Source organism: Augochlora pura, chromosome 5, assembly GCF_028453695.1.
Source record: "Augochlora pura isolate Apur16 chromosome 5, APUR_v2.2.1, whole genome shotgun sequence".
Taxonomy (NCBI): domain Eukaryota; kingdom Metazoa; phylum Arthropoda; class Insecta; order Hymenoptera; family Halictidae; genus Augochlora; species Augochlora pura.
The window spans coordinates 13975653-13989965 of NC_135776.1; the positions used below are offsets into that span (position 1 = coordinate 13975653).

At 39.6% G+C, this 14313-nt stretch overlaps 2 protein-coding genes across 2 annotated transcripts in view; both read left to right on the forward strand.

The window, feature by feature from the left end:
• LOC144470036 (uncharacterized) overlaps positions 1-3611 on the forward strand; it is a 63966-nt gene extending 60355 nt beyond the window's left edge. The window contains exons 8-16 of the mRNA XM_078180815.1: positions 255-353; positions 443-515; positions 823-998; positions 1759-1836; positions 1903-2016; positions 2105-2267; positions 2814-3041; positions 3404-3467; positions 3546-3611. Of these exons, the coding sequence (XP_078036941.1) occupies positions 255-353; positions 443-515; positions 823-998; positions 1759-1836; positions 1903-2016; positions 2105-2267; positions 2814-3041; positions 3404-3467; positions 3546-3611 (1061 nt within the window). The remainder of the gene's footprint in view (positions 1-254; positions 354-442; positions 516-822; positions 999-1758; positions 1837-1902; positions 2017-2104; positions 2268-2813; positions 3042-3403; positions 3468-3545) is intronic.
• Positions 3612-4886: 1275 nt separating this feature from the next.
• Positions 4887-14313, forward strand: part of Ror (tyrosine-protein kinase transmembrane receptor Ror) — a 359630-nt gene continuing 350203 nt past the window's right edge. Inside the window, exon 1 of the mRNA XM_078181083.1 lies at positions 4887-5550. Coding sequence (XP_078037209.1) covers positions 5481-5550 — 70 coding nt within the window. The 5' untranslated portion in view covers positions 4887-5480. The remainder of the gene's footprint in view (positions 5551-14313) is intronic.

The following is a 14313-nucleotide window of genomic DNA, read 5'->3' on the forward strand; positions in this document are numbered from 1 at the left end:
AACGTTTGCAGTTTTTGCTGCACGAGAATGTTAGGGTTGTGCCCTCGGTAGTCGAGTGCTTGGACTATTTTATATAATTGTATTCAATTTCTAAAAAATGTCTTCGTAGTTGAACAATTGCGATTAAATTACTCTGTACAGTTAGGGTTGAACGTTTCAATTTTTATCTTAGACATTATGATTCATTTCTAGCAAGGTTCTCGAAGAACGACACATTTTATTAATACATTTCATTATTATTTGTTTATTCATAGCTACGTCAAATCAGAACAATCGAGAAATTCATCACTCGGCGTTCAAAAAGACGAAGAGACACACAGTCAAGCATAAATCATCGAAAAACATGAAACGAAGTAAGCTTAATTGTATTAAACTCGTGGAGTAATTAAAAGAAAGCTTACTTCGTTGAAAGAATTTAATACCCTACGAATTTGAAATTCAGATGAATCTGCAAAGAGAGAAGAATCGTTCGGTATTCCCCTTCCCTTTTTGGACAACGACGCACAGCCAAACAGGTATCGAAAAATCGAACAGTTGCCATAGATTAGGGGTGATGAACCGGCGGCTGCCCTGCTCCCACCCCTATCCTATCTATACCTTATACCTTCTCGATACCGCCAACCTTTTCTATTTGTAAATTCGTACGAATATCGTCTGCAACAATTGCAGAAAATAAAAGCTAAATAGCAAGTTTATTCTTTCTGTAACCGTTTTGACGGATTAAAAATAATATATCGATTTTTTTAAAATGCCTTTAGTCTTTGTACTACAATACTTTGAATTGCAACATTTATCGGGATTCAAATCGTTTATATTTTCTAGTATTGCGTTACCGTTCAAGACGAATAGCCTGCAGTCATTGTACACCGAAGAATCGGCGTTCGTGCTGGTGAAGTACTATGTTGCAAGCGTGAAGTGCATCGAGTCGAAATCATCCTCGAAAACAAAATTGAGATCGTTCAACCAGGAGTTTTCCAATTGGCTGCAGCAATCCGTACGTTGTGAGTCGCTGTGATAAAAAGTGGCAATTTTCATTATATTCTCACGGTCGCAAGGGGTAGCACAAACATTAACACATTGTACATTTTATTTTCTTAATTGTTTTAACCCTTTGCACTCCGCGCCATCATGGATGTTACCTACCAGCACTTATGAACCTTCACAGTATATAATACAAGTTTGGAGAAAGTATGATTTTATAATAATATTCGATTTATATGAATATTTAGACATCGAGGAATATTTGCAAATCAACATTTTGTTTCTCATGCTGCATATTTTATTTACATTATTTACTATTATATAAACTATAATGTCTAGTAATATACTAGAATCGCGATGTCCCCTGAGAGGAGACAGCGGAGTGCGATGGGTTAATTGCTTATCGAAAAAGATCAGCATTTTATATACTCCAGTTTTTCTATTAACGCTAACGTCTACCAATGATACAGTCTCCTCAAAATAGCAAAATTACTTAGATACACATTAATAATTCTAACGATAAAGTTGTCAACCAATTACTTAAATTTATTAATTTAGTTTAATTAAATTTTATTTAATCATATGTGTATTTCGCTTCTTGTTGTTTCTGATATTATCAATTCTCTGCATTCAGATATCCCTTCCTATGATAAGTCTATTGCTATATAATTACAACAAACAATAATTAATAACAATACGTCAGTCAATGTATCTATAAAAGAAAACAATAATGCGAACAATTAATAACTAAGAAATGTATTTCTCCGACGCAGGTAGAGCCTCGCCTGGACGATGAGAAGTGGTATCCAGGTTTCGGGGGTGTATTGAGGGTGATTTCGTCGCTGCAGAATTCAGGTAGTTTATTCCTTCTGTAATGAAAAATTTTCCGAGCGTCCTCGGGCCGTCGTTTTCCCGTGACAGGTGCTGGAACCGGTCTTACGACGTGGAGAAAAAGCGGTGCCTACCATATGATGCCGAAAATGGAAGAGCAGGCGAGCATCGAGCCGGAGGAAGCCGTGCCCCAGCTTTACAAAGGTAAAACGAGAGAAAGCGGTGCTCATCTCTTCGAATTTCCCGTCCGTCACCTTTCTAACAGTCCCGTAATTTCTTTCGGCGAACGTAGACGGGAACACCGGGATCATGTTAGGAACCACGGAATTGATATCGATCGCCGTAGTGAGCGCGTTGCTCGTGTGGTTGCTGGTCGGCCTGAGCCTGGTGTGTTACAGATACCTCGTGAAACACTCGGACGAGTGCGGTCCTTGCGAGCCGCAGCAGCCACCACCGTACGTTCTATTCAATCATTCTCGCGTTTCCCATTGTTCAAATCGGGGGCCATTAGGCCCGCTGTACACATGCGCGCCTATTCACGTCGCGTGCGATTTTAGCACGGTCTTTCAGGTAACGTCCTTTCGCGCGATTCAAGCGCGGACGTGCTTTGGCTCGAATTAGATTATGTATAGGGTGTAAGAAAAAAATAAATGCCGCTACTATACTGGATCGGATCGTGTTAAAATATTTTCGGAAATGTGGAGCGATCGTCGTCGACGAATATTGCGATAGGACAAAAGTATCGAAATATGTAACTTCGGTGAGAAAGATGAGCAAGATAAAAATTAAATACGTAAATGTTTTTATTGTTTTATTGTTTATTAGCTCGTGGAGTGCACTAGGTGTACGCCTTTTATTTCAACCGCAGTTGCGGTAACGCGTGTGCGCAGCGGGCCTTACTGTTGCAACGAGTACGAAAAATATCGTTGCATAAGGATTATTATTTTGTTCGGTCGTTTTTCGTTTACGCGGTTATGATAACATTTTTTATTGTCCTTTAGCGTTGCCGTTTTATATAAAAATAAGGAATACTGTGAAAATGATACTTGCGGTCAGAAAGCAGCCAGGAAAAGCTTGGTCGATAAATTGAGAGAATATTGGAGAAGGAAATTAGGCAAATGTCGCGGATCTTGCAACGATGATTGCACCGACGAGGAACAATGTTTAGCAGCTATAAGTTACACTAGTAAAGACACGGTGGATGTTAGCAATAGTAACCGAAGTTATCAGTGAGTATTAATTAATCTTAGTATTCAAACATTTTTGTATTATATTCATTTTTATCTAACGGAAAACTAGTCAATGTTTCGACTTTACAACCCTTTGCACTCGAAGCCATTTTAATTCTAAATCAAAAACAGTTTCTTTTGATTAATACACTATTTTTATTTTATATAATTTATTATACTTTATGCTTATGAAACCGAGCAACAATTGTTAACAGTTCTTAATATATAAATATTAATTCAATATAATTAGAAATGATAATTTAATAGTGGTGTCCCAAAGTTCAAAGGGTTAAAATATATAAATACTAACATTGTGGGTCTGTGAAAATGCAGTTACCAACACGATTATATTTTTCCCATAGGAAGAGAAAATTTTCCAAATCGGTCTCGGCAAACTTCCAAAGTTACCAGAAAGAACGAATCAAAGTATGTCAACGTATAAGTTCTTCCGCGTATACCTCATCAAGCTTTTCTCAGATAATGATAAAATCTTTCAATTTTTAGAAGGTTTACTACAGCTCCGATGGCTCTTTAACTACCAACACTGATAGCCCTCGCAAGCCGAGATAATGAAAGTCTTGCCTATTAGTGCGTACGTTGTAATAAACAATACCTTCCAAATAAAGTTCATTTAGAATTCCGAATTGCTGTTCACTAATTCGACGCACGTCAACTGAAGAAGAAGACGACCTATGACAGGATGAAATCGATTTGAGACAGGTGAACATGACGCGCGAAGGGATGAAATTGATACGAAGAGTGAGAAGGATGAATTTGATTTGAAGAATGGTGGATATAACATATGGAATGACGAATTTGATATGAAAAATGGTGGATATAACATACAAAATGATGAATTCAATCTAAAGAAATTGAATCTGGCATGCACAAGAATGAATTTCATATGAAGAAGGTAAATAGGAGCTGCAACTTGATTCGGAAGAATTTGATAAACAAAAGGACTTGATTCAACCCTTTGTCGTACTTTATCGAACTGATGTTGGAATCAAATTGTATTCTTTTCTCACCAAAGTTTTTATATTTAACCTATTACCCGGCGCAATTGAAAAATCAATAAATCTATAAACTGAACTCACCGTTACTATTATTTATGTTCAAATTTCGAGAGTATTAGCTGTCCCATTTTTGAGACATTGGTCGATACAACTATTGCAGATATAAAAATGCCTAATATTATGAATTTTAATAAATATTTATGTCTTAAAAAATGGCGGGTATTGGGTTGAATATAAAGTTTCTCTCTCTTCAAAGAAAATGCGATGGGAAGAGTCCTAATCATTGAAATCGTAAAGAAAGTAGTACGGCAGGGGGTTGAAAGAAACTACGACCGTAAGAAGAATCAGATTTCAAGATGAACGAACACATGCCCAGAAAGGACCAATTTGTATAGCAAAGCCGGGACGAGCTGAACCAGCAGGCGACATTTCGAGCTCGCGGCCAGAACCAGTAGCAACATCGGCCGTGACATTTCAATCAAACCAGCACCTCCGCGGCGACAACCCCGCTTGTCGGAAGTGTCGCCGTCAGGCGTTTTAATTTTATTACACCTGTGTTCGACAGGGGGTCGGGCTCGCAGTCGATTGCACTTCGTTATGCCGGCCGCGTACGTGCCGACTGCATTCGACGAATGCAGTCTCTCTTCAGTGGAGGCCCCGAGCCACGCGCTGCAACTTGTTGCGAGCGGTCCGCGGAGCGGAATGCGGCGCGGCGCGTCGTCCGCGAGTTTATCAGCTCGCTCCTCGAGCGGATAGGAGCGCCATCTGGTCGTTCGCGAGCTCTTTGCCCCCGCGAGGGTCGAGCAGTGTCGCGCGATACGTCGAACGAGGAGGGTGTTTCGCAACGTCCCTTAACACGTCGGTGGTGACACGCGGGCTCCCTTCGACAATTCTCGCCACGAGTCGCACTCCTCGTCTCACAATCATGGAACAGCTCGTCCTCGAATCCTAACTCTGACGCAGCCGGTGTTCACCAAAACGCACGGATTTTATATCCGGAATTGTTATCGGTTCGTTCGAACACGTGTCGACGCACTCTTCGCAGAAATTCGCTGCCGCAACTGTCGCTTATTGTACATTGCCGAGAGTGAACTGCTGGGATTTTTCGCCTGTGGTTTCTCGTAACGAGAACAACGAGTCCGAGCAACCCTCGACCGATATTCGAGGGATAGATTGATAGGAAGTGGGGGTTTGTTTGGTCGGCGCAGTACGTGCCCAACGTTTGTGGTTCGCTTGAACAGTGAAAAAAAAAGTGCGGGAATGCGGCGCAGTTGACTCGTTCTTGAATTAGTTCGTGCCGCGATTCGACCGGGACTAATTTCGATCACCGAACGATGCCCGCTGCGGGCAGATCCTCCTCTGGCAATCGCGTTTCGCGCGTCTGCAATTGACTGTGCTGTGCTGTGGTGTTATCAAGGACACAATGGGACGTAGAAACCATGGGAAACTGGGCCTGCTGGTCGCCGTGGCGATCCTCGCAGCCGTCGTAAAAGGTAGGATCTGTTGCATGATTTTTACAACGTTAACGCTAAATCTATCGAACGTTCACCCTTCGCGATTGTATATCTACTCTCAGCCACCGAAGCTAGATACTTTTTATTTTATATAAAATTAGAGCATACTATTGTATTACAGATATATAAATTTGAAAAAAGAATTAATAGATTCTGTTGTTAAATTCATTCCGATCAGCGTGACACCTTAATACGACTGCGAAAGGTTAAATGTGTGTGTGTGTTGTATAGAAATGACAAGACTGATTACTCGCAATTTTTGAAACAATTAAATAACCCTCAGCAAATATTTATTAGCCATCTTTATTATAATACAAATATGTAGAAACAAAAATTATCTCGTTCCATCAGGGAAATTATTAAGAAGGGGCAATCAATGTATCCGAGGAAGAAATCGTAAGGGTTAATCGTGTTCTCAATTATCGTAGTATACTAAGAGGAATTTAAATAATCTTTTCCTATGCGATGATCCCAATTATTGCACGATATATTGACATATAATTATTTTAGATTTAGTGTTAAAAGTGCTTTTGAGTGCAAAGGGTTGATTGTAATTTGTAGACTCTTGCAAATTGTAAAATGATCGCTGGTAGATAATGTATTAAATCAAAGTAGTACTGTAGAAATATAATATCAGGGTCACGAGCGATCCCTGCATTCTAATAAAGGGTTAAAACAAGGAAAGTTGGTGCTGGTTGTGTCATCGAATAATAACAGTGATGCAGCAGTGGTGCATGTCGCCTGTACTTGTTGTAACTCTTGTCTACGAACTGTAACACGAGATTTAACGCGTACACCATTTTAAATTTTAAACTCCACCGTTTGTAGTACTTGACTGTGTATAATGAGTGCGATTTATGCTGGGACTCGTCGCATTGTTGTATTTTCGTGTCACATAACTTTCTTCCGGTTCCGCCTTTTTTCTTTTACACCCTTTCAGCGTAATCTCGATCGTGGCGCGGATTTAGAAATGGCCATTAAAGGGTTACGTAATTGTAGTCGTTGTGTAACTGTTTGTCAAACCGACAGGAAAAGGGTACAGCTTCGATGGCACCTAATTTTCATAGGAAATAGTGCATGATTTTTTTTTTCTAAAGAAAATCGTTTCGAAAACTGATGATGTAGAACAGCTCTTATCACATACATCGCTTTATTCTCGATTTTAAGTGGTTTTTAAGTGACTTTGAATTTGAGCGGTTGGATATTAATTTTTATTTAGCAGTGTTATCTAATATTAGTGGTAGTAATTTTTCGTGTAGATTTCGAGTATCTTTACTGTTATTTTCAATGATAATCTTTCGTTAACAAAATAAACAATATCTTTCCCATGTTCTAATACTGGAGTAAGTTAATTATTAAAATTTGAAACGGTGGTAGAATTGAGAGAGTTTCGCAATGTTGATATTGTCATTCTTGACTTATTAAAATTATTAAGAAGTTCCCATTTTCTTTCAACCCTTTGCAGTCGGGGCCATTTTAACTCGAAACCGAGAGGGAACATTTCATACATATGAAATTACATATTATATTATATTTAATTAAATTTCGTAATGTTAAAATTATTTTGAATCTATATGACAATTTTTAGTGACGCCTTAGTGTCGCCACTCGACTGCAAAGGGTTAATAATTCCTATTCAGCATAAAGAATATGGTACAAGGGGTTGAAGGCGAAATAGATGTTCGCGTAACTCCTGTTACTTGCGATTGTCTGTGGCAAATTTTCATTTCGCACCATAACTCACGGTGTAACGTAAACGAGACCTTTCCCACCGTAAATATCCCGATGGCAAATGATCGATGGAATCGTGACCGAACTCCAGCCGGGAGCCAGGCTCGAACGGCACAAAGAGCGTCGCTTTTATTCCGTTTATTATTTTGATTTGTAATGGAATGAAAGTTGCGGCGCGTCAGGAAAAATACGCGCGGAGAACACCGCAGTCTGAAGGGCATTCTCTCCTCGCCGACGGTGATTGTGCCTTTTTTCATGGGGGACCGTGAAAGGTTATGTTTACATTGGAACGGTGATACATGCAAAGAGACGACGGAAGCAGTAAGGAGAAGACTCCAAAACACATATTTATACAGGCTGCATTTGTGTCGCGGAACACAATACAGCCGGAGCCCCATTGTTTCCCGCTGGTCCATTCTGAATGTTGCTGGTCGCGTTATTCGTTTTCAGGACCGGCGTGACCCGAGATCTTTTTTCGAACACTCTATTTCGTCTTTGAACTTTTGACAAGGGGCGATCGGGTCTTTTTGTGTTTTTAGCTCGCCTTTTTCTCTCACCCCGAGGCCCAGTTCACGAATTTTTATTCGAAAACTATTCGCGCGCCGCTCCTTGGACAGTCCCCGCTTCGACGCGCACTTTCGCTTTTGTTTAATTGTTGAACAATGCAGGACGAGTCCGCGTGTTTTGCCTGCTGATTAAAATTATTATTCGTGGTCGGATAGCGTAGGTTTGCAGATGCGAGGAAACGAAAATAAATTTGCAAATATTAGACGGTAAAATATTGTTATAATATTATAATAGATAATATAAATAATAATACCATAATATTATGTACAATATTATATTAAATATTAGATAGCGTTCGACGGTCCAGCTTGCCATTACCAAAAATAATCATACGGAAATTAAATTTGGTTGAAATAGCGAAAGCATGAAAAAGATCGTATCCTCTAGCTTTTTTATTCGAGCGAATAATACAGCTTTAAATATCGCATTTCGTAGATCGTAACCAAAAATGTTTAATTAAATACCGCAGCGAGCTTTCTCCCGCGATCCTCAACATTCATTATAAGTTTTCAAGAAAAAACTCCGCGCGGATTTTAAAAGAAAAACATAGTCTCACTGCGAAAGTTTCTTCTTCCAGTACAATTCTACTTTTCCAATTAGCTGCAAAGAAACCAACAATTTTTAATTGCATTCCCCAGCGAGCCACTAAAATATTCGGCCACCTACCAACCCTCGAACAGAGCGGATCTTTCCAAGAAAAAGTATAACTTGCTTATGATCATCCACAACGTTAACCATTTTTTAAACATATTTCTTACTGTATTATCATTATTATTAGGCACGTTAGATTTTATATAGACATTAATAAAAACATTGATAATTTTAATTCGTCGTCAGAACATAAAAAGGACTTAAGTTGGTAAAATAAGGGTGGATTAGGTTCCCACGCTCTTCGAACAAAGAGGTTCCAGTAAAAATATGACACGACACGTTCACGATCATCTATAATTCCTGTTAGCAATTTCTTCAATTTGTTTAGACACTTTAAACTTCGCATAGACATTGATAAAACTGTAGACAATTTTGATTAATTGTCAGAAGCTGAAAGGGACTCGTTAAGTCGGAGAAATAAGGGTGGGACGAGAGTTGGGTTCCCACGTTCTTCGCCACCCGTTGTTGGAAATAATAACAGCGTTTCCGACGGGATTGAATTATGCGTCGGACACCGCGCCGGCCGCGCGAATTTTATCGGGGAAGGAGTGACGTACGCATCAAAAATGATATTTACGTTGAAAATAAACAGCGGCCGCGACGCGCTCGAAACGCAAATTCCCGATACGGTCATCGTTCTCCACGTGACAAAAAAATAGAAATAAGCCGGGGAAGTTATGCGGCGAAATTTCGAATGGAAATATGCCGTGGCGGGGTTCATTTCGCGATCGTCGTCGTTTCGGATCCCATTCCGGACGCCGATCTCATTCTGGACACGCGTGATCCGGATTAGAAATCTCTAGTTTCCCCTGTTCCAGATTACCCGGCTCGTTTCGCCGCATGCAAAAATCGGGATCGAATATGAGCGGCGGCGGAGCCCGGAAAAAGCGACGGAAACGCGCATGGCTTTGAACATTTTTGTTCCCTCTCGCGTTTCGCCGGGAAATTTCTCCTGGCCCGCTTTAAAATGTCATATTAATTTCGAATCTCGCACTGCGAAACTTCCACCCCCCGCCCCCCTGGATCCCCCGTTCAACGGCGAGCCGCGCGGTCGTCTTTTGGCTGATTTTATCCACCGGGAGAAGTCGCTCTGTTAAAACTCGGATAAAAAGTGTTCAGACTGAACTGGATTATTCGCGTGCTTCCGGAGATTGACTCGTCATCTTTGCGCGTTCCCGACGTTCGTCGTCTCGTAGTTTATTTAAGGATATAGTTGGATTAGTTTCATGCGTTTTGTAAGATAGAAATCTCGACTTTTTATATCATTTTACTATTTCATATCCGTATCAATTTTATATTATATTTAAGCGACAATATTTATATATTTACATCGTTTTCTTTTATTTCTTTATGTCATTTATCGTTAAGCTCAATTTGAAGTTCCAGTTTCTGTTTTAATTTCAGTCTTGGCTAGTTCATACATTTCCACTTCGAATAAAACAAAGAACATAGTATAGAATAAATAAAGAGCGTAAAATCTTCGTCGAGTGTCTGATCCGTTATAATGCAAGGGATTGGGATTATTGATAAGGTATCTTCGCGATATCGTTAATCGCGAATTCGCTGCTCCGTCGAGGAAAGTAAAACAAAACGGCGGTCCGAAATGGAATTTCTAAGAAGCAATAAGTCGAAGACGACGGAGAGGAGTCTTTCAACTGCGATGACAAAAATTAGCATTTCGGTAGGAGCAAGTTTCCGATCGAATTACATCCGAACGGTTTCTTGCGACGCCGCCGGCGGAATATTAATTTTTTTTTCGGCCGGAGTTCAACATACTGAAACTCGGGCACTGAATAGCTCATCAAAGGCAAACTTCATGAAAATTCGAGTGGGTTCCGCTCATCAGCCCCGTTTCGTCGATTTTCAGTCGAGCCTTTTTCTCCTCCCTAGGGACACCCTTTCATCGATCGTTCTGGATCGATCCGCGTTTATATTTATTACTCGCTCGTCGCGTTAGTTTCCTAATTTCGAAAGTGGCAACGCACCGGCTGCCAGAGTAATTACCAACATTTAAAACCAGCCTTGGCGCGCGCCTCAGTTTGTAAACAATTTTTAACGTAGCCGGGTCACCGTAAGCCGAATTAATGGCGCCACTTTTAATTACCCCTTCGCTTGGTCCGTGCCCGTTCGCCCCTCTCTCTCTCTCTCTCTCTCTTTTCATTGTAAGGTTTAATTGTTCGTGACGATTACGTTCTTTTTGCTAGGAACGGCCGACGGGAAACTGAGGCTTTAGGAATGACGTAGAGTCTTCTTCTGTCGCTAATTCGTTTGCGAAATTGAGAGCGATTATCGCAGCAGTCGCGCTGATTGAGATAAGTTTGCGATTTAACGACGACGCGAATGTCTGATCGTTTTATGAGCAGTTGGAGTTGTTAGAGACTCTTCTTATTGGTCATTAATGGACTCTGCATTTCTATAGAATGTCTTTTTCCTTTATTTATTCATTGTCGCGTCTGCTTAGTGTTTATTAGCGCTCAGTTGTTAGGTTACAAGCTGTAAGGTTACTGGTGGATGTAATATAGGACAGATGTCCTAGTTATGTTCTGATAAAAAAGTGCAGCATATAAATTGATGGTCTGGTTTTTTATTTATTATATTTACCTATCTACATGTAAGATTCGGGAAGAGGTATCATACCTTTCGTAGGTTAAAATCCAATAGCATTGTTCGATCGATGCTATAACAATAGAGAAATGAAAAATTTTGTGTAAATTAATTATTAAGGTAATTAATTCTATATGTTAATCGTGCACATTTTTATATTTCTAATATAAATCCAGAGATAGGATCAGATTTCAGAACGTGTCTGAAACACCTCCCTTTCATTTAATTAAAAACATGATTAAGCTACTAGTTTTTATCATGCAGAATAATATGTTTAAAATAAAAAATGTATGAAAAATTGAGACATATTTTGTATATTTTAAATGTAGCTTAACACAGGAGAAGAAGAGAACAATTGCATGTAGATGATTTTTATTGATTATAGTAATTGATACGCGTGTCATGTGTAGGAAGATGCTATCTTTCATTCGTAAAATAATTATAGTTTATCGTTATTTAAATTATACTATTGTGAATATTATGAACCCAACGATTACAATCACCTAATGTAGTATCAATTGAGAAGGAGATTTTAGTGACGCTGTTTATTTTAAATGGAAAGAAAGGGAGGAGATGAAGTGTTTATAGATGTAAATTGTGAAATCGCGGATTCCATCGGCGCGACAATCCGACGAATGAACGATCGAGTTCTCTCGCACGGGGCCGAGCACTTCGAAAGAATCTCGTTTAATTCGGCAAACTAAACAGCGAAGTTCGTCTCGTTCTCGGCCAGAGGGAAAATACTTATGCAGTTCGATCGATTTTAAAAGGAACACTCGGGGAACTGAGAAGTTCGAGCAGTCAATGGACCTGTTGCCACTTGTTGAATGTTTATAAAGCGGAATGTAGGTCCAAGATGAGGCTGTGTTACACGGATCAGCTACGAGAGACGAAGGAACACATCCGCGGATGCTGTTTATACGTTCTCGCCCGCGTACGACAGCTTCTGCTAGGATACCTTTCGAAGATGAAATATCTTTAACAGGGGATCAATTAGCGTAGTCATTCGCTGAATGATAGAACTAAATATAGAACAGAAGTCATTTTCACAAATATATATTCTTTACAATTTTTATTATTATATTTGGAAAACGAATATATTTTGAAAAATCACGAATTGAGTTCTCTGTGAATTTTAGCAGGTTTATGTATTTTATGATTTAAGATTATAGTTTATATTATATGTATAAGTATATATATATATATATATATATATATATAAGTTAGGTATATTGTTATAAAGGACAATATGCATGTTTCATTATGGTAAATACCGTATATTTTACACAGTAATTCACTGAACTCAGTTTTTGTCATATAAAGCTCTGAGTCGATAAAGAAATTAAGCTGGAAATATTCGAATTGCAATTTCTATAATATTAAATATATACCTTAGAATTCCTTAAAAAAGTAAAGGATCACTTAATAAGACGCTTTAAGAAAAGAGAACGAATTTTTACGTCAGCATCTGTTGCAACAGAAATATTTAATTTTTATAAATATTTCACTCTTGTTTACCAATGATATAACCAATTTATTCGCCACATTTCCACCGTGTATTTCCACTGCTAAATTGCACGATTTAAATCACAAGAAGCTATAATTAGGTTCAGAATATCACAGAGACGAAAGCAAAATAATATTCTTGATCTTCCAACCCTCGTAGACTTTTGCCATAAATACGTGCGGATTTGCAGTCTAATGAATCTTCGTAATGGTCATAATTTTCATTGAAGCAGATTAAACATTAATAAGTACAAAGTGCTTGGGACAACGGCTTCCCTAAAACGCTTTTGAAAAGCGAATTTAATCGGATAAGGGAATTCAGTCTTCGCGAACGTACTTGCTCGCTCGTTTCCAGTGCACAGCTTCAGGACTAAATACGCAGGTGCAACTGGTGCAACTCCGCGACTGCATCATCGCGCAAACAACCAATTTTAGTCAGATGAGACGAGATAATGAACCTAGGCACAAGCAATTTATCGGCAATTAATGGTTACTGATAATTAACTATAAATTACCAATCGATAAATCATTGCATGAATTTTGGTCCGTGGAGGCGTTAATTTTATCTGCAATTTGGGTGCGTTTAATTTGTAAAAGGACGTGTAAAACATGGAAAAGGATTGATTTAATTTGCAGAAAGGTGAATGAGATTTGACAAAGGATTTATATTGAGTGGATTAACCCTTTCCACTCGAAGCCAAAACAATTTTTCTGAATTATATTATTTCTATTATTTATTATATTATTGTAGCTTGTATTGATAGATATTTTAATGTAGACTTTGTTAGTATAAAGATTATTTTAATACGCGGTAAGAATAATTTTAATAGCGTCTCATTGTCTCTACTCGAGTGCAAAGAATTAATTTAGACTGCACGAGGCGATTACTCACAAAATCTTGGAGTTAAAATATCGAGTAGATAGGAAAGGTGTTGTGTTCAGTAAAAGGGTTAATTTCGAGTTGGAAAAATGTGAGAACGACCCCCGAAAGTATTCATTTCGCGCTGCCTCTTCGAACGCGCGTCCCTTTCATCAACGCCTCTCTCCTAGCGAGCGGAAAACAATGGGAAGAGAGCGTCTCCTCAAAAACAGTTTTCCAAGTCGTATTCAATTAGCCGAGTGTTCTCGCGAGCGTGTTCCGGCTCTCGTTCCTCGCCGAGTGCGCGGCACCGGAGGTACGCAGGTGCAATTGGCGCAATTCTGCAACTGCTCCCTACCCCGGAACAAACAAGAAATACGAGCCGGGGCCCGGTGTCCCTATATAATGTGACGTTCGCGCCATTGAAAAATGAAATATCGTCTCGCCGCGCCGCGTTCGAGCGTAGATCTTTAGGTGCTCGCGCGAAACACCGATCCGGGAGCGTCGCGATAATTCACCGCGAACAATCCACCGCTGGCGAAGTAAGTTTCTATTCGTCCCGCGGAACAATCGACGGGAAGCTGAGATTTTATTGGCCAATAAAACCGGCCCGAAGGAGTCACGGTTATATCGCGTCTACTACTCGCGGATAGATAACGCGCGACCCGTATATATAATCGGCCGTCGATCGGCGAAAAGTTATCGATCATTAACGGCGTCGAGCAGGCTGTTGCGCTCGCCGTCCGCGAAGGGGTGCGCTGCCGTCCTGCAAATTACTAATTCCGAGGCACCGATGAGGAATAAACGGTGTTGCAACCATGTAA